The 22520-nt window shown below is 38.9% G+C and overlaps 1 protein-coding gene across 2 annotated transcripts in view; it reads right to left on the bottom strand.

The window, feature by feature from the left end:
* Positions 1–22520, bottom strand: part of glra4a (glycine receptor, alpha 4a) — a 39529-nt gene that overhangs the window by 5529 nt on the left and 11480 nt on the right. For both annotated transcript variants that reach the window (XM_067519441.1, XM_067519442.1), the window contains exons 2-7: positions 11092–11222; positions 9736–9803; positions 8331–8554; positions 6779–6861; positions 2487–2624; positions 2003–2217 (exon numbers count right to left, since the gene is read on the bottom strand). In XM_067519441.1, coding sequence (XP_067375542.1) covers positions 2003–2217; positions 2487–2624; positions 6779–6861; positions 8331–8554; positions 9736–9803; positions 11092–11222 — 859 coding nt within the window. The remainder of the gene's footprint in view (positions 1–2002; positions 2218–2486; positions 2625–6778; positions 6862–8330; positions 8555–9735; positions 9804–11091; positions 11223–22520) is intronic.

Here is a 22520-nt window from a genome sequence, read left to right as displayed (position 1 = left end):
AAAAAGACTTCTTGTCCCCTGCTGTAAACCTAAACACATACTCTATCATGTTCCCTAATCCTGCACAAACTCTGACTATAAAGTACAGTATACACTAATACTTGGTTTTCTCCCTGTACAATTATGATCAAAATAACAGACATTTCCCTCTAATACAGTACCATGTAGTCTTCAGATATCACAGAATAAAAAGGTTTATGGGCAGAGAGAGCGCGTTTAACCTAGTACAGTATTTGACGTCTCTGTCTACTAATATTCTACCATAAATCCAGCCACTCACTTTTTGGCCCTGACGAATACTTTTTACATTAGTAGCACTAACATATATACATTGCAGCCAGACAAGAATATATTGATTTGAGGGGCTGAGATCTCACACGCACAAAATGCCACCCACACAAAACAAAATGGATTTCCCCTAAAAGTTGAAGGCAGGGTGCTTTTGCCGCTGTCCTGATACTATCAGGACAGCGGCAACTAACGGAGGTCATCAGAGAAGCAGGGTAGTGACCCTTAGGATAAATCTGGGTGGGACAAGTGAAACCACATGCCCCTTCCTCACTGCCACCATTTGAAGTGCTTTTGAGCATGGCACTACACCTGTAGTTAAAACTATTGCTGTGATTCCCTATTTAGTAAATGGCACACTACACGAAGTGTCCAGATTCTGTATCTACATTGTACATACAGCTTAGTTCCAAAATCTAGTGTTCATGGTATATGCATTGTGTGCTCACAATCCCTCTAAGCAGCGTGTTGGATTTTATAGCTGTTAAAACAGCTTCATGACTCTATAGCTGTCAGTGATGACAGGAAATGATTATGAGGATTGTGCGTCTGGAATCTCAATTTACTGCTACTATTAGGCGGCCATTATAAAGGGAGCAGTGAATAAGTGGACATGTGGGGTGATGTCAGATAGCCTGTGACTGAACTGAGTCTCTCTGGGGGAAAACTGTGACTGTGCACAGTGTGTTCCTGAAAAAAGACGGACTGGCTCTCAGCAATAGTCCCCTCGTTAAATAAAGTTTGTGAAAATGCAATGAGAATATAAAACTAAAAGTGAGAGATGACTGGTGACATAACATGGGATATGGTAACTTTCAATCTAATATTTAATGTAAACTATTAAACACATTTTAATAGTCAGCTGCCAGCCAATGAGAAGCAAACATTTGGTACTGTCCCCTTGTTTCCTAGCATCTTCTTTTTTATAGCCTTTATAGACACAGTGTAGCCCACTCTGCCCAGTAAATTTTCATGTCTTTCCATTGTCCTGACCTGGCCTCTGTGTTGTACTCAGTCTAATTACTCTCTGCCCTTGTCCCGGATCAGACCTGCATCTTGCAACGTCAGCATTTCAAGATCAAATGCACCACATGATCCCAATCTAAAGCTCTGTGCAACTAAAATGTACCCAAAGCCAGTACATTTCGTGCAGTTGTGAGTTACCAAGAATCCATTGTGCTTCCGTTACTTGTTTCATGGTGCGTTTGTTTTTACCTTGTCAGCTTGTCAGGAGATATCAGTTATAAAAGGTAATGGTATTTCTAAGCCATGTATCACGTTCGGGGGGGATATGTCAGAGCAAAATGTCAGAATATTCGACATGTTTCAAAGTCAGGTCATGCTGTGTTTATTGGATTTTTCTTATTTAGTCACTGACCTTTTTGTTAGGTTGGAAGCATTATGTAATACATTGTCCTGTATTATTACAGCAAAATATGATTATTGCTTTCTGCTAGCTGTACATTAACTGCAGTAGTATAAAGTGTGTAATCATTGTTTGTTTTATTTATTTTTTATTTTTGTAAAGACCAGTGCATAAAAGGCCTCTAAAGTGACGTACAATTTTGCAGTCATTATGGTAATTTAGCAGAAGAAAAAGCAAAGCATCCCCAGCTGATTGGTCTGTTTAGTCTGCTCTTAGTGCGCCTGCAATAAAGAATCTGCCTGCAAGAATAAGCCATCGTACATTTTGATCATTAGCTTCCAGACTTACCTTAGGAAGTGAGGCTCTGGAACCGGAGCTCTGTGTGGTCATTGTCAGTACAGTGGTGATGCCCAGACCAACTCTGGCAGGTGCAGCATCCATGTTTATCCAGAAAGAGACCCATGACAGGATGACAATGAGGAGGGAGGGAATGTACATCTGGATCAAGTAATAGCCCATTTGACGTTCCAGGTGGAACTTCACCTCAATACAGGTGAATTTACCTGCGGGAACAGTGTATTCAATTATGTTAGTGATTTCTATTTCTGTCTTTGTTTTCCACACTTGAATCAGTGGAGTAAAACGTAAATCAAAGGTAATGATACACTGTTAGGTAGAGGTTTAGTAAAAACATTTAAATTCCCAGAAATACCGTTATACAGGTTGCTACTACATCAGTTTTTCTGAAGAAGAAATAAGTTAAAGCACTCAATTACAATTATAACATGGCATTCGTGGTTTCTCAAAACCTGAGATGGAATTCATAGTATACCTGTGTTATAATGCTTGGTGCAGTAGCCTAAATCCTTTTCCTCTTTTAGAACAAACTGGGGAAGAGTGAGATCATCAGCCACCTGAACCGGGTTCTCAGACAGCCACTCAAAGATCAGGTCATTCATGGTGTAACCAACTGTGAAGAGATAACCGGAGATAAAGAGGAAAGAGAAGTCATCGAAACAAATACTAAGAATTTTGTTTTTGCCATTTGATGAGATTACATCCAAAGCTGAGCTAAAATTACATTAGTCTCTCATTGTTTATTCTTAATTTAATGCATCTTGCACATCATTTTACATAATGTTTGGCATATTATGGATCACATTATTTAAGGCACACACTTTTATCTTCAAGAATAAACCTAATTGCCCGGTAAAAGCATTGGATGCTCAATTACTCATTAATGTGGCCGTTTACTACCTGCAACAAACAACATTTAGGACATAAATCAGCATAAAACCTGTCACATTATACCACAGACATAACTGGTCATATTTTTATAAAATGTAACCTTCAACTGTGCTTTTCTTTCAATGTCATATTGATATGATATACTGCAGCTAGGTGCAGTACTCACTACAAACAAGGACTATAACTTCTTTTTTTTCCTGTTGCTTTGTATTCACTACAAGGGAAACAAAGACAATGATGATTAGGTTTGAAATCACAGGTTAAAAAGATTTTATCCTTAACACCTCTAAAACATACTTATCTCGTGTATGAGGAAAACACTCACGTTGTGCTGTAACAAGCAAGGGGAATACTAACGCTTTTCTAACATAATGAAATTCTTTTCTCCTGTCAGCCACTGAACAGCTAAGAGACCTCATAGCTTAATTGACATTAAATTTATGAAGCCGATTGTCTGGGTCGTCTTAGGAAAGAAAATGACCAGTCGCATGCCGTCTCCCATTTTGTGTTTTTAAAAAAGAAACCTGTTCACCTCTTAATTCAGTTACGGTTATGCTTTCCTTCGAGTGTAACTTACAGCTAGGTGCAGTACTCACTACAAACAAGGACTATAACTTCTTTTTTTTCCTGTTGCTTTGTATTCAGTACAAGGAAAACAAAGACAATGATGATTAGGTTTGAAATCACAGGTTAAAATCTTGCTATTAAAAGATTTTATCCGTCTTGACATTCTTGCTGAGTGGGATCTCGTTAAAGAAAGTAACAAAATATTGCTTCAAAACTCTTGGCTAATAAAACAGAGACAGAAACTTGGAAGAGTGTCGTGATGTAATGTCCCTGTGCCCATCTGTCCAGCTACCCTCTGCCATGTTTGTCACAGTAAAGGTCACAAACCAGAGCCACAGTCTTGTTGTCGCAGTTGCTTCAAGGTCACAGAATAAAGAGGGACAGGAGATGCTAGAACACCTCAGGACAGTGCGAGATGCAGTACTGGATGTGCTAGCACACACTGAGCTGAGCAGTGTATGTAACTTTGCCAATTCACTGCATGTGGCTGCACCAATACATTGGACAAAATGCAACATAATGGAACATAAATTCTGCAATTATCTTTGCAAGTGAATAGAAATATTAGTAAGGCATTTTAACCACTCCGGATAGGATAGGAGTTATTTTACTTAAAGCGCACACTAACACATTTGATTTACATGATGTTTTTAAAGGCTGCACACCTTATCACAGCTGCGTGACTATAAGAATATTAAAAATGCATGCCACTTCTGACAACAATGAAGGGTTTGAATATAAATAATAGTCATGTCTACTGGGACGCTTCAGGGTCCAAGTTATAAAGACATCAATTATTCAAGGTGTTAAGCTCTATGCTGTATCACATGCCTGGAAAAACAACACCTCTAAAACATACTTATCTCGTGTATGAGGAAAACACTCACGTTGTGCTGTAACAAGCAAGGGGAATACTAATGCTTCTCTAACATAATGAAATTCTTTTCTCCTGTCAGCCACTGAACAGCTCAGAGACCTCAAAGCTTAATTGACATTAAATTTATGAAGCCGATTGTCTGGGACGTCTTAGGAAAGAAAATGACCAGTCGCATGCCGTGTCCCATTTTGTGTTTTTAAAAAAGAAACCTGTTCACCTCTTAATTTGGTTACGGTTATGCTTCAAATTTGCTGTCGTCGTTCTGCTTTTTACTTCGAGTGTAAGTTACAAAGTGGATTTGAGGTCACTGGACACTAATGGCTCAGGGCAAAACGAGATGGTGTAAGCTGCATATATAGGGCTTTGATGTGTCAGAATAAGGCAGAATCTATTTATACATCTAAATAAGCCTGTGGCATGAAAGGCCAGAAAAGAAGATTGGCCTTGGCTCTTTCAAATCCATACAACTCTTTTTTTTTTTTTTTTTTTTTTTTTTTTAATATATCCAACGCCTTTCTCTCTCCTTCTCATGTTGAACAAACTGTTGCCACAGCTCCACTAGTGGCAGTAAAACTCATACTGTCCTCGTAACATTGAGCTCTAGTCAAGGTGATCACACCCTTTGGTGGTGTATGAGCACTTGTCAACACAAGGCCAAAAATCCCCACTAAAGGACTTTAATCAGAAATTATTACATATACTATATTTATTGGACTTTTTATCTGTTTGCCCATGTGTTAATTTGCAGTAATGAATTGTGAACCTCTCTTACTCCTTTTGTACAAAGAAAGAAGGTGTTAGCTCCACCCGAACCAATGCCTCTTGTCGTTATTGAATCGGATAAGGACAACAGTGATAAGAGTATGAGTTATTTGTTTGTGAGAAACACTTGTGAAAAGTTGCAGTGTTTCAATGATGGTAGGAATGCACTCTATTTCCTGGATTTGCTGGACTTGTCTGTGGTCACCTCTAGGCACACGGGGTTGGTCACATATATAATAAAAGGGACACAAAATTAAACTTTTATTATTTATATCCTGGAAATTGGTTTCATAAGGGCAGATACTATCTGTGCTAAAGGCAAGGAAAGACTGAAAAGTGAAAATGTTATTTCTCTCCTATATTTTATCACCGTAATAACTTTTTAAATGGTTCCAGATGATTTTGTACATTCACATAACTCTCCGGTTTTAATAAGTCTATTGAGAATATGAACAAAAATTGTAAACACTTGACTATCATTAGCCCCAAAGCTTATGAATACACCTGTCAATTGTTCTTTTTTTACACAACACATACACAGCTTTTCATGATAGCCAGGCCAGATCAACCATGTCTCCTTAATTTAGTAAAAAGAGAACCAAAAGCACACATTTCAATTCTCCTGGCTGAAATGTCAGTGTCAGCAGATTAAGTAGCTGGTTAACTTATTAAGTTCACAGTTCTGTCAGCTGGATGTCTCCGGTTGACTTCACATTTACAGCGCAATTGTTTTCAAAGGGGTTTGAATCCGGTTTAATACATACACATTCCAGGTAAAAACTCACATTAGCACAATCAGACATAACCCTGTTTACAGTAGCTACTCATCTTGCCTTAGGACAAGCATGACAGAAATTAGATGTATGCTATATTGTTCTCCTTTCACCTCAATGTTATAACAGAAAAGGTTTTTAGGACAAGAATAACAATGTGTTTGGCAAACATGGTGACATCTCAGATAACAGGTTTTGTTGATGCAGTAAACTTCCCCAAATCCAAAGGTGCAGGTCAGAATTGCTAATGTTAAGCCTACACTCCCGGACTGGCATCAACACTTGTCATGCATGGAGTTTTCTTTTTAAATCTACAGCATGTCACTGTTTTCATATGCCCCATAATGTGTCTTTATATGAGGAGGTGCTGTGAAAGCCTCCAATGACACAGACTGGCAGAACAGCACTAGGCAGCGAGCAGAGGCGATTCTAATGTTTTTGTTCCCTCATTATTACATCTTAATAAATGTCTAGTGTGAGTTCACCTCCCACAATGACCTTAATAATAAGCATGTAGCATAATTATCACCTTTCTGACAGTTTCAAATTAAAAACAAAAAAAGTTACAACCTTGTAAAAGTAGAATTCATGGCAGAGCTTCTGTATTGGATTGGGTGAGATTAGGTGTACCTAATAAAGTGGACAGTGAGTGCATTAGCATCTTATAAACAGACAAATGTGCTGTTTAATCCATCCATGGGATGGAATTACAAAATTTTCTATAGGGACTGTGTGAATCTAACACCGATAATAAGAAAACTTTATAGTTATGATCCTGAAAATTGCAAAATGGCAAGGTTAGACCCTTTACAAGCTACACAAGGGTGGAAAATAGGAAGCAAGGGACAGTTAAAGCAGCAAAGTGAGACAAAAGAAGCAGGAGAACAAAAGACTCACAGCTTTCAAGCTGCATGGTACAGGTCTGAATGTCCATTGGGAAATTCTTCAAGTCCATAGGGCAGGATAGGGTAAGAGTCAGCCTGAGATAAAAAAAAAAAAAAAAACACAGATTGGAAGAGAGAAAGAGAGCCATAGAAGATTTCAAAAGGCACAATAAAGCTCAAGAGCTCAAGAAAGAGAGAAATGATAAATTAACAGTCAAACAAATCAGTGCCATGCTGCGTTTTTGTGCATATTATGAAGCAAAGTTCTGTATGACTATGCTCGGTTCAATTCAACTAGACAAATGAAAAATAAAACACATTTTTCTTCAGTGGATTGGACAACATATTGGATTCATCTGTCCTTTTACTCCTTGTCGTAATACAGTAATGGCAAAGTAACTCGTGGAGGCTTCCCTACTGTTTGTATTGTGGTGTTAATGCATTAGGCCTTCAAGAATCCTCAGAAGAGGGAGAGACAAACAGAGAGCTGAAGGAAAGCTGTGTAATTACCAGCTGTAATGCATTGCCCAGAGGCAAGACAAGAGCCACTAACGCTATATGCGGTGGCACCCAGTTGCTCATGATGACACAATATTTTTCATCAGCCAAAGAACAAACCACAAATACCCGCTGATTGACTCGTCTAACATTACCTCAATTGTGTCACGTAGTTGGAGCACACACAGATCTTGGATCCATAATTACCAGACATTGGTGGACAGCAAAATTAGAGGACGCAGTAGATCACTGGCATAAATTATTATTTGTGTTAGCAAAACTCTTATTCTAAGATCTTTCTGCCATTTCAGAAAAGAAGGCATACAATAATATTAAAATTACATTAAAATGTTTCATGCATTGCATAATGGTGACAGCAGTAATGACTGCTTTACATTTCATAATTAAATTTCCAACTATTGTGCAGAAAAGTGTGCTTACAAGCAACAAGAGCATTTAAGTTCTAAAACAATGTTACACCTACAACTGTCGTTAAAAAGACTTCAAAGACCCCCCCCCCCCCCCCCCCACCCCCCCACCCCCCCACACACACACACACACACACACACACACACACCTTCCACCCATTTAGTATTTGGTGATCTGTAGGGTAGCTTAGGGGGTTTGTGACTGGCAGTTCAGCAATATGCTGCAATTGTGGTCAAGAGGTCCTGTAAGAGTGGCGTTTGTTTGCCATCTCTCTGCTTGGACCGGGTCAGACTGAGGTGCACCCACATTTTCAGCTATTTACTTCACTCTATTTGACACACATGTACCCACAATAACACAAACTGCTTTTATGTATATTATGTTCCCCTGCTGCTGGGCGATCAGTTCAAGTGGAAGCATTTTTCAAGAAGTAAACTTTTAGATTTAGACTAGTCTGTTTTTAGCTGCTCATTTTCAATGTAAATTTTGAAGTAAACTTTAGCAGTTATTCCCAAGTAACAATCATGTTTTTAGAGTTGCGCTTTTTTAAGTACCTCGTGTTTTTCTCAGACTGTCTGCAGCAGCACAGCACTCAGTGGCTCTTATCTTTAAGTTGTAGGAACATTATCTTTGGTTACCTGATGCTGTACAGAACGCTGCCATCTTGGAAAATCCGTAGCAGCTTGTTATCAGTGGTGACCTCATGGAAATTGGCTCCCTTCTCGTTTGCAAAGAATAAATCAGGTTTCCAGATAGAGTCCAACATGGATGGATCCAGATCAAGGGAGTCATCTGGGTATTCGCTGTATGCCAGACGAGGGTCATTCCACTTTTGCCGTAGAAATACATTGAGCCTGTAGTCCTGTGGAAGAACTCGGGGTATTTAATGGAAAATGTATCATCAGTGGAGTTTGTAGTAGAGATGGTAAACCTGGAGGTGGATTATTCTGCTGTGGTGATCTGAGGAGTCTCTGGGAATGGTCTGATCACTATGAGCCAAATGAGTTCATTGTACTCAATCACGTAACATTTTCGTAAACATTAATTTTATCTAATAAAACCTTAATTTTAAATGTACATAACATAATGGACTGATGTAAATCTTGGTCTATTAGGCCTTGAAACAGTTTGATTTTGAATAGGAAATGTAATTAAGTCAACTTTGAGAACAATTTGTCTCTAACTGACAAAATGCAAAATGCTGCCATAAAGTCAGCTGTAAATAATCCATCATTGTACCCTAACATCAGTAGTTCTTGAGTGTTGATGCCCCTGCTTCAACATATTCATCAGATTTTCCTAACAGTGACGGACCAAAATAGGTGGTGTACTGTTCAACCACGTCCTGCCAGTGAGTGGAGGGTTGGCAATGAAAGCTGGACCCAGGAGTACTGAACACAATCACTCCTGCCTGCAGCCAGCATACAAGAGTAATTAAATTATAAGTCTAATCTGTGCAATTATTTCAGGAATCATCTGTTGGACATTGTAGATTTTTCCTTGCTAATTCACTTCATTTATCTGAATAAAAGCCATGCTTTACCACTTCATACAATGACCACCGTATGTGGTGTTGTTCTCTGGCCCAACTGACTAGAGGTCTGGCCCTCTGGGTGACTCTCAGACCCTTAAATGGTTTCATATTATGCTGACCAAGCAGCTGTAAGACTGTAAATGCAGACTTGAGGGCAGAAATTTTACCCTGAACTCCTCATCCTCTCTCCATCCTCCTTTTTCATTCATTTTCTCAATTTTTCATTTTAATTGCAGAGTGGACAGTTCATTATCAGCATGTCAGTGACCCACTGGTCTCTGAAGGTTGCACTGTTATGCTCCAGGAAACGCAGAAATAAGGGAATGACTCCAGTACTGTGGATTAGTGGATTAGCAAAGATGTTGGTAGGAAAAAGAGAGGATGAGAGAGATGAAAATAAAGTAGTATAATTCACAGTCTAGTACTATTGAAATGCTGTGAGGTTTTTAAATCGTCAAATATTAATCATAATAAGTGTGCAAGATTTGAAATGCCGAAGGTCTTCTTACCATGGTGGTTTCTGTGATGGACCCAAAGCTGTTGATAAAAATATTACAGGTGACATTCACAGGTGGTCCTGAGGAAAGAACAAATCAGACTATTTCAAAATCTTTTGCTTCAGCTGTTAACATTAAATATACCCATTAATACACAGCAAATCCCACATGGGTTATTAAAACAGCAGTTTCTTTTACTTTCACATCATATAGAGACTTTAACTGCCTCAGTGCAAATCATGCCAGCTCCAGTTCTGCTGTTGAAGAGCCTTCTGTTTAAAGTCACTAGAAGAGGTTGTGTGTTTTCTTCAAGCCTGTCACTGCAATTACAGCTAAAGAAAAATCTAATTTACTGAAACCAAACTCAAAAAGAAGAAAAGAACAATTCTAGGGAAAATATATATATGGGATTGTTAAAACTAAGAGCAGGGAAGGGCACAGATGCGTCTGCCCACATTTTGTCATAGTGTCTGAGAAATCATCAGTGTGCAACCCTGTCTCCTGGAAATATGCTTAGGCCTACACTGTATGCTACCAATTTGCAACAAATACATTTGGTAAGAAACTTTGCCTGGATTGCGTGAAGTTTTTATGCAGACAAATTGACTAAATTGTGCACTGACAACATAGTAATTAGTTTTCCTCACAATATCCTGGAGACAGATTTTGCAATACAGTTTTTATATTTGTGTATAAGCACTTAAACTAGTCGATTAAGGACTTTTTACTAGTATTTAAACTATTTGATCCAATAATTGATTCAGGTACTTGTCTACCCATTTTAGTAGAGTAGTAAAAATACTTAACTTCTTGGGTTCTAGTTATGCAAATGTGGAGATTTGCTGCTTTTCATTATAATGTCACTGTAAATAACAAAACAATTAATTAATTATTTAAATAATTAAAAAAACTAAAGTTTTCTCTATTCAAAAGAGCTTCTCTGTACAAGATGTACAGAGAACATCAATCAACCTCAAATAGGTGCACAACAAATCAGAATTACATATTTATTACAAAATGGCTTCAAGTCATTGTAGTCTTTGTCCAAGAGCTCAACTCTGTACACTATAATGTGCTTGCATAATTTTAATTTTTTTCATTTTTTACTTTGAAGACACACTAGTGTAAACTAGTTGGCCTTATAGCCCTTTTAAATGCTACAGTCCCTCATCACCTATAACTAAAGATTTTGACAACTATTGAGGCCTTTGGTCATACATGGGCTGATTTAAAATGAATGACTGACAGAGCAACAGCATATACACAAACACTTAGCTGAGCCATTGGTCTCATTTTTGGTTTTCTTTTCTGGTGCTTGTTCTTTCCACTGAATCTTCCTGAAGGTTTCTGTGATGTCTGCCTTCGTACCTTTGAAGTTGGGCCTGATGCGGGCATCATATCCTGACGTTCTTCCCATGAGCTTGTCCAGGAAGTCAGAAGGTGATAGCTGTGGTCCTGCCCTGCTGGGGGGCTTTATCTCCTCCTTACAGGAGCTCAGTCTGACATTACCCAGGGAGAGGGACACAAATACAAAGAGAAAGAAAAGAGTAGATTTGAGGAACGGATGAGGTGGAGTTTGTTCATGTTTGAGATGTAACAGTGGAAGCGGGGGGGATCGAACAGAATGAGAAGCCAACTGCTATCAGCAACTTATAGTCATCAGCAAAAACCCAGCGATGGATGGGGAAATGAGGGTGAAAAATGATGACTGAATAGCTTGCCTCAGCTGGTAACTAATAATTTGTCTATTTCACATTATGTTAGAGACTTATTGTGGTTGTTAGGCCCTAACTACAGTACAAGAAAGCAAAACAGAAGTAGAAAAAAAAAAAAGTGTCCCTTTCTTGTTTCCTGCTGCTTGTGGCTTAGCAGGAGTAAGGCTTGACAGATTGATGGCTCAATTGTAATGCTATGAGTGTCACACCGGGGAGAGGAAGGAGTTGATACAAGCTCCAGTGAGGCTCAGGCAGCCACTGACAGGGATAACCAACAGGCCAGAGAGAAAGTAAAAAGAGAGAGGCAAGAAAGACGGAAGAAAACCTGAAACGAAACAAGGAAAATGCTTTAAAGCCTGGGAAACCTTGGTTCATAATGGCTTTGATTTCTTGCTGGCCCCTGCTGTGGCACAGCTGATTGCAGTTCACGATCTGTCATGATCTAAAACTCCGGAGGACCGGCTCAATCTCCTCCAAGGCACAGCTTTGCTGATGCTCTGTATTCTCATGAGTGTGTGTGTGTGTGTGTGTGTGTGTGTGTGTCGTCAGACACTGAGCCACCAATCTCAGGCCTCTTAGCTGTATTTAGAGCCACATAAACTGCGTTGTCAGGGGCTGTGGGATCGGAGGAAATTGTGGATATTTTTGGGACTTCAAGAGTAAAGCAGGGCTGATCCTGAGAGATCTTTGTGTCGTCATTGTGCATACAATGAGAAGTAATTTGAAGTGATTGCTATCACTGACTACCACACACTGATGCTGCTGTTGAATATACTATTGTATGTTACGCTCGTATATCCCCAAATAGGTCTCAGGACCCCCTGCTAATCACACACAGCCTCAGGGGAACTTACAATTCAATTGGACATAATCATTGTTGCTGCTGTCGCTATATGGATGACATCCACTACCCGGACCTTATTAAACTGGGAACCGAATATATTAGCTAGAAAACCTTTTGAGAGTCTTTACCTTCTGCATATTCCTTGGTTGCTCTCCTCAGACTATGCCTTCCAAGAAATCACTTTACTGTTCCAAAATTGTTTTATCCATAAGTAGTTTGTTCACCTTTTTCCTAACATACTTAATCTTTGCACTAGCACACTTTAATACAGACATGTAACAATAAGTGAACAGTTTGTCATTTGCATCATTGTGTTCAAATCTTTTAACAACAAAAGAATAGACTGAATCACATCTGAGCTAGTCACCAACAGTAACGGGAGGTACATTGCTAATAGCTATGGATTGGTGTACAGTGAACAAAATTGAATCGAATCTTTAAAAATAAATACGATTTTATTTTTAAAGATTTATTCATGAATGTACTGAGGGAGCAGCTGTAGCTAAGTTGCTAAAGGCACGGACCACAGGGTCAGTGGTTCGACCCCAAGTCTGGGCTAGAAAGAAACTGGGCAAGAAACTGAACCCCCAACAGCCCTTTCCCATCCCCAGCTGTGCAATGCTGGTCCAAGCCCAGTAGAAATTAGGGAGGGTTGTGTCAGGAAGGGCATCCGGTGTAAAAAGTGTGCCTAATCAACATGCTGACAATGATCCACTGTGGCGATCCTGAACTCACGGGATACGCAAAAAAACCCAAAAAACTCATGAATGTACTGAAAACTACTCTCCTTTTCGCTTATCCCGTGAGTTCAGGGTCGCCAAAGCGGATCATTGTCCGCATGTTGATTTGGCACGGTTTTTACGTCGGATGCCCTTCCTGACGCAACCCTCCCCAATTTCTACCAGGCTTGGACCAGCACTGCACAGCTGGGGAGGGGAATGGGCTGTTAGGGGTTCAGTGTCTTGCCCAGGGACACTTCGACATGTAGCCAGGGCCAGGGATCGAACCACTCACCCTGTGGTCCGTAAGCAACTGCCTTTACCAACTGAGCTATAGCCGCCCCTGAATGTACTGAAAACTATTATGTAGTAATACTTTTACTAAAGGAATTTTTTTTATTGCACTTCTAATGTCAAGTGGATTGTAATTAGAGAAGTGAGTATTTTTATTTCTTTTTTTGTTTTTCTCTACTACTTTTTCTCGAGTTACTGTAAACACATCTTCCCACCAACACCTGTCTTTAACTTTTTGGTGTTTTTATTTTGCTGCTGCGAATTATGTCTCATTATTATAAAAACAGTTATCATGGTGACACAGTAAATTTAATTGCCAACCACTGAATAGTTGCCATCTCTGCGGCCTCGCCACCAGTGTGGCTAAAAATAATACAGGCACCCTTTGTTGAATTTCCCAGTGGAGCTGTGCACATATCTCAGTCTTTGTTACATTAGAAAGCTCAACTCTCACTGGTCCCTTGACTCCACTCCACTGCCTCAGGCTCCACTGGTCCACTCTGTATCGCTGCTCACAGTGTAGAAGTACCGCTTTCATCCAAACACACAGGTACACAGGTTGTGCTTGTTTTACTGACCAAAACAATAAAATATCCCATTAGGTCTTAGGTGGATTTCTCTGACACAGGCTTTCAAAGTCAAATGATTGGAACAGTAAACAAAAAAGAAATATTGCCAGAATGTGCACACTTTATTATTTTTTTTTTAGATATTATTAGCATCCGACTGCTGAAAATCATGGAAATTGTAGGGTTTCTGGCATGAAAATAATGAAGCAGTTCACTACAGTCGTAACACTAAGGGCACTTTAAAACCTTTAGTTCTGGCCCAATCAGTGGACCAGTTTGTAAACTTGGTCTGTTTTCTCTTTGGTTCAGTTGCCTTCAGAGAGGTAGTGTAGCCTGTTAGGAAAAAAAATGTATTGGCTATATACAGTACTCTAAATTTTAGCTCATTTAAAGTTGAAATGAAACTGTACATTAACAGTCACTCTTTAAAATTACATTTGCAGTAATGTCATATGGGTCCCTGGAACTCTTCCGAACTAAATTATGTGGATCTTTGTTTGAATGATTCAATTATTAAAATGCTCTTTGCTGACATTTAATGAGCCTGACCTTTTGCTTCCCTTTCATTTGAGCATCCGTGCCAGACTGCTGTCGAGAATACGTAACAACTCTTTCTTTCCATTCATTATAGAGCAACTTTTGCCTTTAACTCTCCTGCTAACAAGGGGATTTATTTCGCTTTGAAAGCAATGAAATAATATTGTGTACATACCGTTCAGTGTATTAAAAAAGCAGAGAATGGGATAAAAATTAAAAATTTAGACTTGTTCACATTTGCTTATTTTTTAACCTTGAAAGTTGAGAAGATAGTGCAAACATGATTATAATCTTAGACTCCTGTCCAAATAATGATTAGAAAGCTGACCACCAAGCTGACCATCCAAGCCCTTTTAGAGTTGGCTTCGAGTGTGCACATGGTTTATCTTTCTCTAGTCTTGTCTTTGATCTCAACACCATGACCTATGTTCTAGCTAGATTTAGCCATTGCATTGTTCTCACATCACAAGCAGGCAGATTCATTTTGCACACTGAGGACGTGGTGGAGATGCAGAAATCTGTTTAGGGAAGGAATTTGTGCTATATAAATAAAGTTGAATTGAATTTGTTGCATGTTGGCATAGTTGCAGACCTCAACACTGTGTTCAACCCATCTCACTACCCAGGTGCTTACAATGCATTGAGGAGCCACAGATTTGAGGCCTTAGAGCACTAGTGCTGCAAATGCTGCTGAAGTCTTCTGTGACCAATAGTCAGAGAAGACTAAGTATAAAATCCTGGAAGTACTATTTACAAAGAGAGAGGAGGCACAGAGCTGGAGAAACGGTACCTATGTCTAGCTGATTTAGTTCCAAGGAATATACACAGTGGAAACGAGAATCTATAGCTGTCATTCTTAATACAGTACATAAGGCTCAAATGTATGAAGACAAATGGACTACAGAGAGGGGGAAGCAAGTTCAGACAATAGACCAAACTTTAATTACATCTGCAATATTCACTGCTGCCTCTTTTTCTAAATGTGAAGCCCACTACGAACATGGACAGACAAATGTTAAACGCTATATAAACAAATCACAACGGCTAATTGGACTTCACTTAATAGCTTTGTCACTGAGTTATATTCTGTGCTGCTTCACAGTCATTCAGCCTCAGATTTGGATGTAACGGATCAGAATTGCATCTAATTAGATGGGATAGGACTCTGCCCATGGAGTGCAAACATATCTTGTTAATTGCTTTTTCATTAGGAAGCTGGTTATCAGAAAAGCACATCATTTCACAGAAAGGCTGCTCCCTGGTTTCCTACAATGAGGCACTGGGGGATGTCAGCACCATTAGACACCCATGCATGAACATACTAAGATTTTAGTGCCATTAGCATAATGTGAAAGAACAAAACTGCTCTCAATGCCTGTTGAAACACATTAGTCTAATTTCCTACTTGTCAAATTGCCCTTGACATCAATTTGAGCCTCAGGTATTGCTCTCATGGAACGTCTCTCACTTTGAGAATGAATGCAGGACTTTTGGACAATCACCACAACTCTCCAATGGACCTACCAAATATTTTGAACTGACACAGGCTGATTCATATCTTCTTTTTTTCTTTGGAATGGAATGAGTTGAGCTTTTGTTACGTTCATATTTGCATAACATTTTTTATCCTAGGAGAAGGGATTGTTATCTTCTAATGCTAATTTTAGTGTATTGTTGATTGTACATGGGGCGTGTCCCATTTCATAAGGAGCTATTCCAATCACTACCCGTTTGAACGTCAAATCAAAATGAAGGAGCACTTGTAAGGGTTATAAACTATGAGTTGAGATTGGGCCTTAGTGCTCCAACAAGACCCCTACTGACATACTTTGTGATGTCATTAAGCCATAGTTTATTAGGACAGAGTTGAAATTAAAAACAATGTGCAGGTTCTATTTGCAAGGCAGATTAATTGAAATTGTTCTGACGGATTAAAGATGTCATGGTAAAAACCTCCAGGGCAAACATGCCCTATGTATATGTATGTATGATATTCTGTATGTAGACAAAATTAAATGTGAAATTACCCCTGAATTTTGTAGACAGGTCTTTTTTTTTTCTTCTTTTTTTTTTTTGCTTATGACCTCTATCTATAAAGCAATATCTGCCAATATGCAGGAGGTGGTTGATAAGCACAAGGCACAAAATCTCCATTTTGATGTTATTACTTAAACTGTCTAAGTAAACAAGATGATGGTCTCCAGAAAGTTTTTATGAGAGGTTGAGGCTGGTGATCTTTGTATTCATGTTTACTTTTATGAAGAAACAGGTACAATATATCAGAGTAATACTGTGGCTCAAAAGCTTATGGACATCATTGAATGTCTATGGTTCAGAGATATTTATAAATATGCATGCACACACACAAAATCACATCGGCAAAAGTGTAAAGTTTTGTATAAAATTGTGACATCAAATGCAAGACAAAGGTTGGGAGTGTACAGTAATAAAATGTTTCTATAGGACTTGAAAAACAAAGCAAAGGCCAAACAAAAATCACTCCAGAAGGGCAAACGAAACAAGAACAAAACCAAGGCAGAATAAGACGAACATGACAGTGGGAGAACCAAGAAAAACAAGGGACACTGGAAAAGCTAAACATGAACTAGGGGAATTCAACTTGAGCATGGCTACAACTTTGAACAGTAAACGGGATGGAGCCTGAGCATGGATTGTTAACATCAGATATATACTTCCTTTTCTGCTCACTCAGAGTGTATGCAAAAGGGATCTCTTTTATTAAAATATATTTTATAATAAAACATTTACATGTAAAATTGGATGCACTATAAAGTGTAGCATATTGTTCATACTGTATTGACTTTTTTCTGTTATCTTTGGTCATTTATTTCATAGGGAATCATAATTAATTTAGCCATTAGTTATTGCTAATGTCACTTATCTACTTGTATATTAGTATATTTAGCTATGTCAATGCAAACCAGGGGTTTAATGATTTTAAATAATCTATGCTAACCTAGAGTAAACCGCAAGTCTGTGCCATTGCTCAGGCAAACTAATTTGTAATGCAATCTTTAATGTTGTGGGAGTGAAGCTTGACATCTTTGGAGTACAGAGCAGAAATGATGTTTCCACGCTCGTGCCACAGTAATGACAAAGGCAAAACGCGCTGGGGCTCGATGATAAATGTGTGTTCATTGTTGCCTGTTTCTACTACACTGAACTCCAACTAACCCAAGCTTTTCCCATACAACCTTAGCATATCTTCAGCTAATCTTCAGCCCTCCGATACACTGTGGTATAGTGACTTGAAATTCATACTTGCGTGAGACATAAAATCCGTCTCTTTGTGATGTCACCTGTCTTCTGCTGGGTTTCTGAATCTGTGTGATTAAAATTAAAGAAGAAAGACCCAGAGTCTTCCACAAGTCCTTTTAAGTTGTTCAGTACATGCATCCCTTATACTTAAAATCCCTTAAGTAGTAGTAGCAGTAGTAGTAATAGTAGCCTACTACTGTATGGAATACTTAGTGGCTACATACTACATGAGATTCTTCTAGTTCTTTTCTCTTTGTTAAATGCACAATCCTGGACACACAGAATCAAATATACATTCCCAGCTCAAGCCTGCAATCATACGTGACATTTGAAACAATGGTGACTCAATCAAGGTTGTTTCCCCACCTTTCACCACATTCAACTTTGACAGGAAAAACATAAAACTAACTGTTTGCTATGTAGTTTGTGTTATTTACCGTCCCAAAACTAAATCAAACAAACGAATGGTTCCTCACAGCTGCGCTTCAAACCTCTGTGATAAACTTTAGGAACTGACCTTAACCCCCCGAGGGAGATAAATCTAGCACAGAGCCTCCTCAGAGCTACCCATCCTCTGTATGTATTCAGGTCACCTTCTCCACGTCTAAGATCTGATAGCAGCACGGATTGCCGCCTGTCAGTCTCTGTGAAACAGAGCTCGCAGGGTTTCAGATAGAGAGAAGAGACTACACCAACTGCAAAAGATTGCTTTGATGTGTCTGCTTAGGGGCTTGAGATGGACTGCAGCTTTATCCTCATACAGTAGACAACTCCTCACCACAAAAGCTTTAGTTTTGATTTGCCATGTATTTGTGCACTGTGAAGTGGTAAAATAATCATTTTCTTTCCTCCTGGATCAAACACAACATTCAGCACATTTAGATTCATGTATGAGTATGTATATTTATACACATACATGCATCTTTCTTATAATCTGCACATCCATTACTTCTTGTGGTTTCCTGCAGCTATCATGGCTGATGTCTGCCTGTGTGTTGTTTTTTTTTTGTTTGTTTTTTTTTTATGCTGCCATTAGGAACGTTGCTGTGAGCTGAACGTCTGTTCAGATGCAGGAGGGTATAAACACCATGATCAAAGCACAATGTTTGGCTCTCTCATCCTTTCTGTGTTCTGTAGTCAAGGTGACGAACTGCAGTGATTAGAGAAGTAAGATTGCATTTTTTTTTTTTTTTTTGTGGGTTGGTAATTGCATGACATAATGAAGCACTACATCGTGTGTGCATATGCATCTTCAGCATAGAAAAGAGGGTTGTGTGGAGCTCTGCACCAGTTCTATCCCTTCCCTCTCTCACGTTCAGTCAAATTATTTATAAAGTGCATTATTGTAGGTCCGAAATCTGTACAGTATGAGACGCACCTTGTCTTTAGACTATCAAACAGAAAAATGTCGCCGGCTGTATTTGTACGTATAGAAGTCCGGACCAAAGTCTACAGTGTTCATGTAATTAGAAGCTGTGGACTCCTTGGCTGTGATTAATGTCTTCCTTGTGCATCTATATGAATATGGATAGATGTGTCAGCCCCCATCAGTCTCAATATGGATCACATCCTATGATACCTTGTACTTGTTTTCCTGTTACCCCCAGCTCATTTTCAGCTTCCATAAATGTTTTTTTTTCTAGTAGCTATTTGCTGCTTATGCAACAGTTTCCCCCCTCTTATTTATTGTATTAGCCCTAGGTTAGTCTGCAGTTCTCCCTTTCCTATGACTAGTCCCTCATGGTTATTAAGAGCTAAATGTTGTTGCTTATGGAGGGAGTACGGTTTGGTGGCTTTCTCATTTTGCTCCAGGGACCATAGCACCACAGTCGCTAATACATTGTAAGAGAGACATGACAAAGCTTAGGAAGGTTCAGCAAGTGAGTCAGTGTGTGCTTGGCCCCAGTTACGGTGCACCTGTTCCTTAAACCAAAGAATAAAAGCTACTGGGATTTGCTGTCATACTGTATAGTAAAGTGAGGTTTGAGCCCAGAAGGAAAAGGTAAAGCAGATACATGTCATCCAGAAATTGGTTCCCATAAAAAACACACAATAAATCCACACACGGAGACAGTCACTGCACTCTATGTGACCCATATTTTGGGCATGACTGTGTAGAAGAAGGGACGTTGTAGGCATAGCAGTTGGCCTGTTTTGCTTGATCAGGCTTCTGGCTGGAACCAACAACGTCATGACTAAGCCACCATGGAGTTGAGTCTATCAGGGATTTTCTGAATCATACTCATAAAGAAGGCAGCCTGACAGTGCTTCGTGAAATGTCAATTTCGCATTTCAATCAGGGTGCTAACGTAGAATTTCACTATGTCTGACGAAGACGTTGGCTTTTTCCCTTTGAGAACTTTGACTAGACTTTTAAAGACATTTATAAGTTTTGTGGTGTTACAAGAAGTAAGACTGTGTCTTTACTTTCATCATTTTATGCTTCTTTTGGATAGTTTCAGGTCGTTGTTCATGATGTTTTAATTGTTTTGCATTCTTTTGTCTTAAATGAGCTCTTGCAACTAAGAAATATGAAAAATGCCAATAGATCCATGGGCCTCTGTAGGCCTGTTTACTAATCCATCCATGACTCCAATATCAGATATATAATATAAAATTCTCTAAGGATGAACTGTGTTTTCACAAGAAACTCAAGGCAATATTTATTATTCACATGTTTCAGTTTCTGGACATGAAATCATAATTGAGTTTTGTGAATACCTTATACCAAAAAATCAATAAATATGTGTCCAAATTATGAATTTTGCGTCAGTGTAAATCATCTAATCATCAATCACAAGCTACCACATTCCAAGAACCCTTTGATGTCAATATGGGGTGAACATGCTAGTGCAATTCATTTATTATTGAACAGGTAATACATTTCCTCTCTAACTGTAGTATATTGTTTTGTTTTGTTTTTATGGTAGTGGTGTTTCAAATTCTAAAATTTATGATCAGATGTTCTCTCTGAAAGGATGAGCCCTTTTTTTTTTACTAGTGATGTAGTATGGTTATTTGGATCTTGTTGAGCTGAAAACTCTGGGAATCAAAACAGAATCCCCTGAGTAATGTCATAATTCTTGAAAATGGTAATTCTTGAAGTTGTAAAACCGGAGTTGACAATAACTCTCACCCTAACGGGCAGAGTTGTTTTTTTTTTATCAGATTATGTAACAATCATTAGAAAAACTACAATTTGAACATTTACGGTTGGGACCTGGCTAAACGCCATTTGCTGATGAAGCTCATTTGATATCACTGAAGGTGCTTAAATAGTAAATATAATGAATGGAGGTTAAGATAAGTATATTAATTCTTAGTGTTATATTCCACCAGTCAGAAGATTTCATGTGTGAACAGTGACAGTTATTTAAGTTCATGCACTAAAACACAAAGGAGGCTTTAACTGCACTCAGAGTAAACAGTATTGATACTGTCATTCTAAAAGAACTGATTATGTCTGGCTAAACAAATATGTGAAGGAACAAAGCTGCGATTAAGCAAAAATTTCCTCATCCTTTCTTATGCATTTGAAGGGCCCACAGGCATGACAGACACTAGCTCCGTGAGATTTCCTCAGGGGCTTGAGTCCAAGAGACAACTCGGCACTGCTCCATTTGCTTTGTGCACTTTTTCTAGGGTGATGTCTTACTCACAAGAGCCTCTTGGGGTGCTGGACACGCATTGCATGTCTTTTAGTGTTTCCAAAGAACAAAGACATATGGCTATGGTAATCCTTCAGACTGTTAAGTAAAAAAAAAAGTTGAGCCAGACTACAAACTAATCCTATTTGACATACAGTGTTGTGCCTTCTCCCTGTCTTAATATCAGGTGGATTTAATTACTCCATTGTATGAGAGAGAAGCAAACCCTTCCAGGTTTCACTGGAATTGAAATCATTTCTTGCTGGTGTAATATGTCCAACACTGCAGACACCTATTACAAAGATGAAATACATTTCAAAAGTGTTTTAGGAATTACTGCTGGAATAAATGACAATTGCATAATCCAGTAGCATCCACTGAGTCCATACACATTCATCGACCGTACATACCACCCATTTATTGAAAAGCAGCAATTTTCCATCCAAACAGAACCACACTGTTTGACACACTATTCGAGGAAACAATGTGGGCGTCTCGTGGGGAAATGCAGACAAATGCAGACAAATGGAGGGAGTCTCAGTGACCAGGCACCAAGGTGAGAAAGGGAGGAAGCATTTTCAGACTCGCACGGTGTCTCTTCAGCACGATAAAGAGATGTTTCCAGACCTGTTATGGATGGTAAGAAGGTATTTGGCCTGAAATAACCATGAACAAAGTATGGCCGTGCATGACTAATACAGTGTGCGTCACCATGTTAAAATAAATCATGATACGATCACGTTTTTTGAATATCAAACCAGAATCCCAAGTTGTGTCCATTTAACGAGCCATAATAAAATGTCACAATCTGTCTTCTAGACTGCGATGTCCACAGTTTTAATCCAGTGCCAAGGTGACTTCTAGACGTTGATGTCAATATAAGACAAGGGCACTGAAATGTTAGCTGGCTTACCTTGAAATGACATTACAACTGTTTGACCACACAAGGACTTTAATTCGATTCTGCTGCTCACTCAACAGCTGCTTATGCCACCAAAGCCTTTCATTTTTAAACCTCAATGTTCTCTTTACTGTCACGTCTAAGTGTCAATACGACCTAAATCAGAAAATAACCAACTTTAGAGTGGTTTATCAACAACAATAAAGAAGAATATTATCAAAGGTGGGTCTTGTGGCCTATACTGTGTGATTATATGTGCATATATAGACATCAAAACCCCAAAAGCTGTTTT

The sequence above is a fragment of the Channa argus genome, chromosome 10 (assembly GCF_033026475.1).
Source record: "Channa argus isolate prfri chromosome 10, Channa argus male v1.0, whole genome shotgun sequence".
NCBI classification, from domain to species: Eukaryota; Metazoa; Chordata; class Actinopteri; order Anabantiformes; family Channidae; genus Channa; species Channa argus.
The sequence above is the reverse complement of the archived record's forward strand: the minus strand, read 5'-3'. Positions and strand labels throughout refer to the sequence as shown.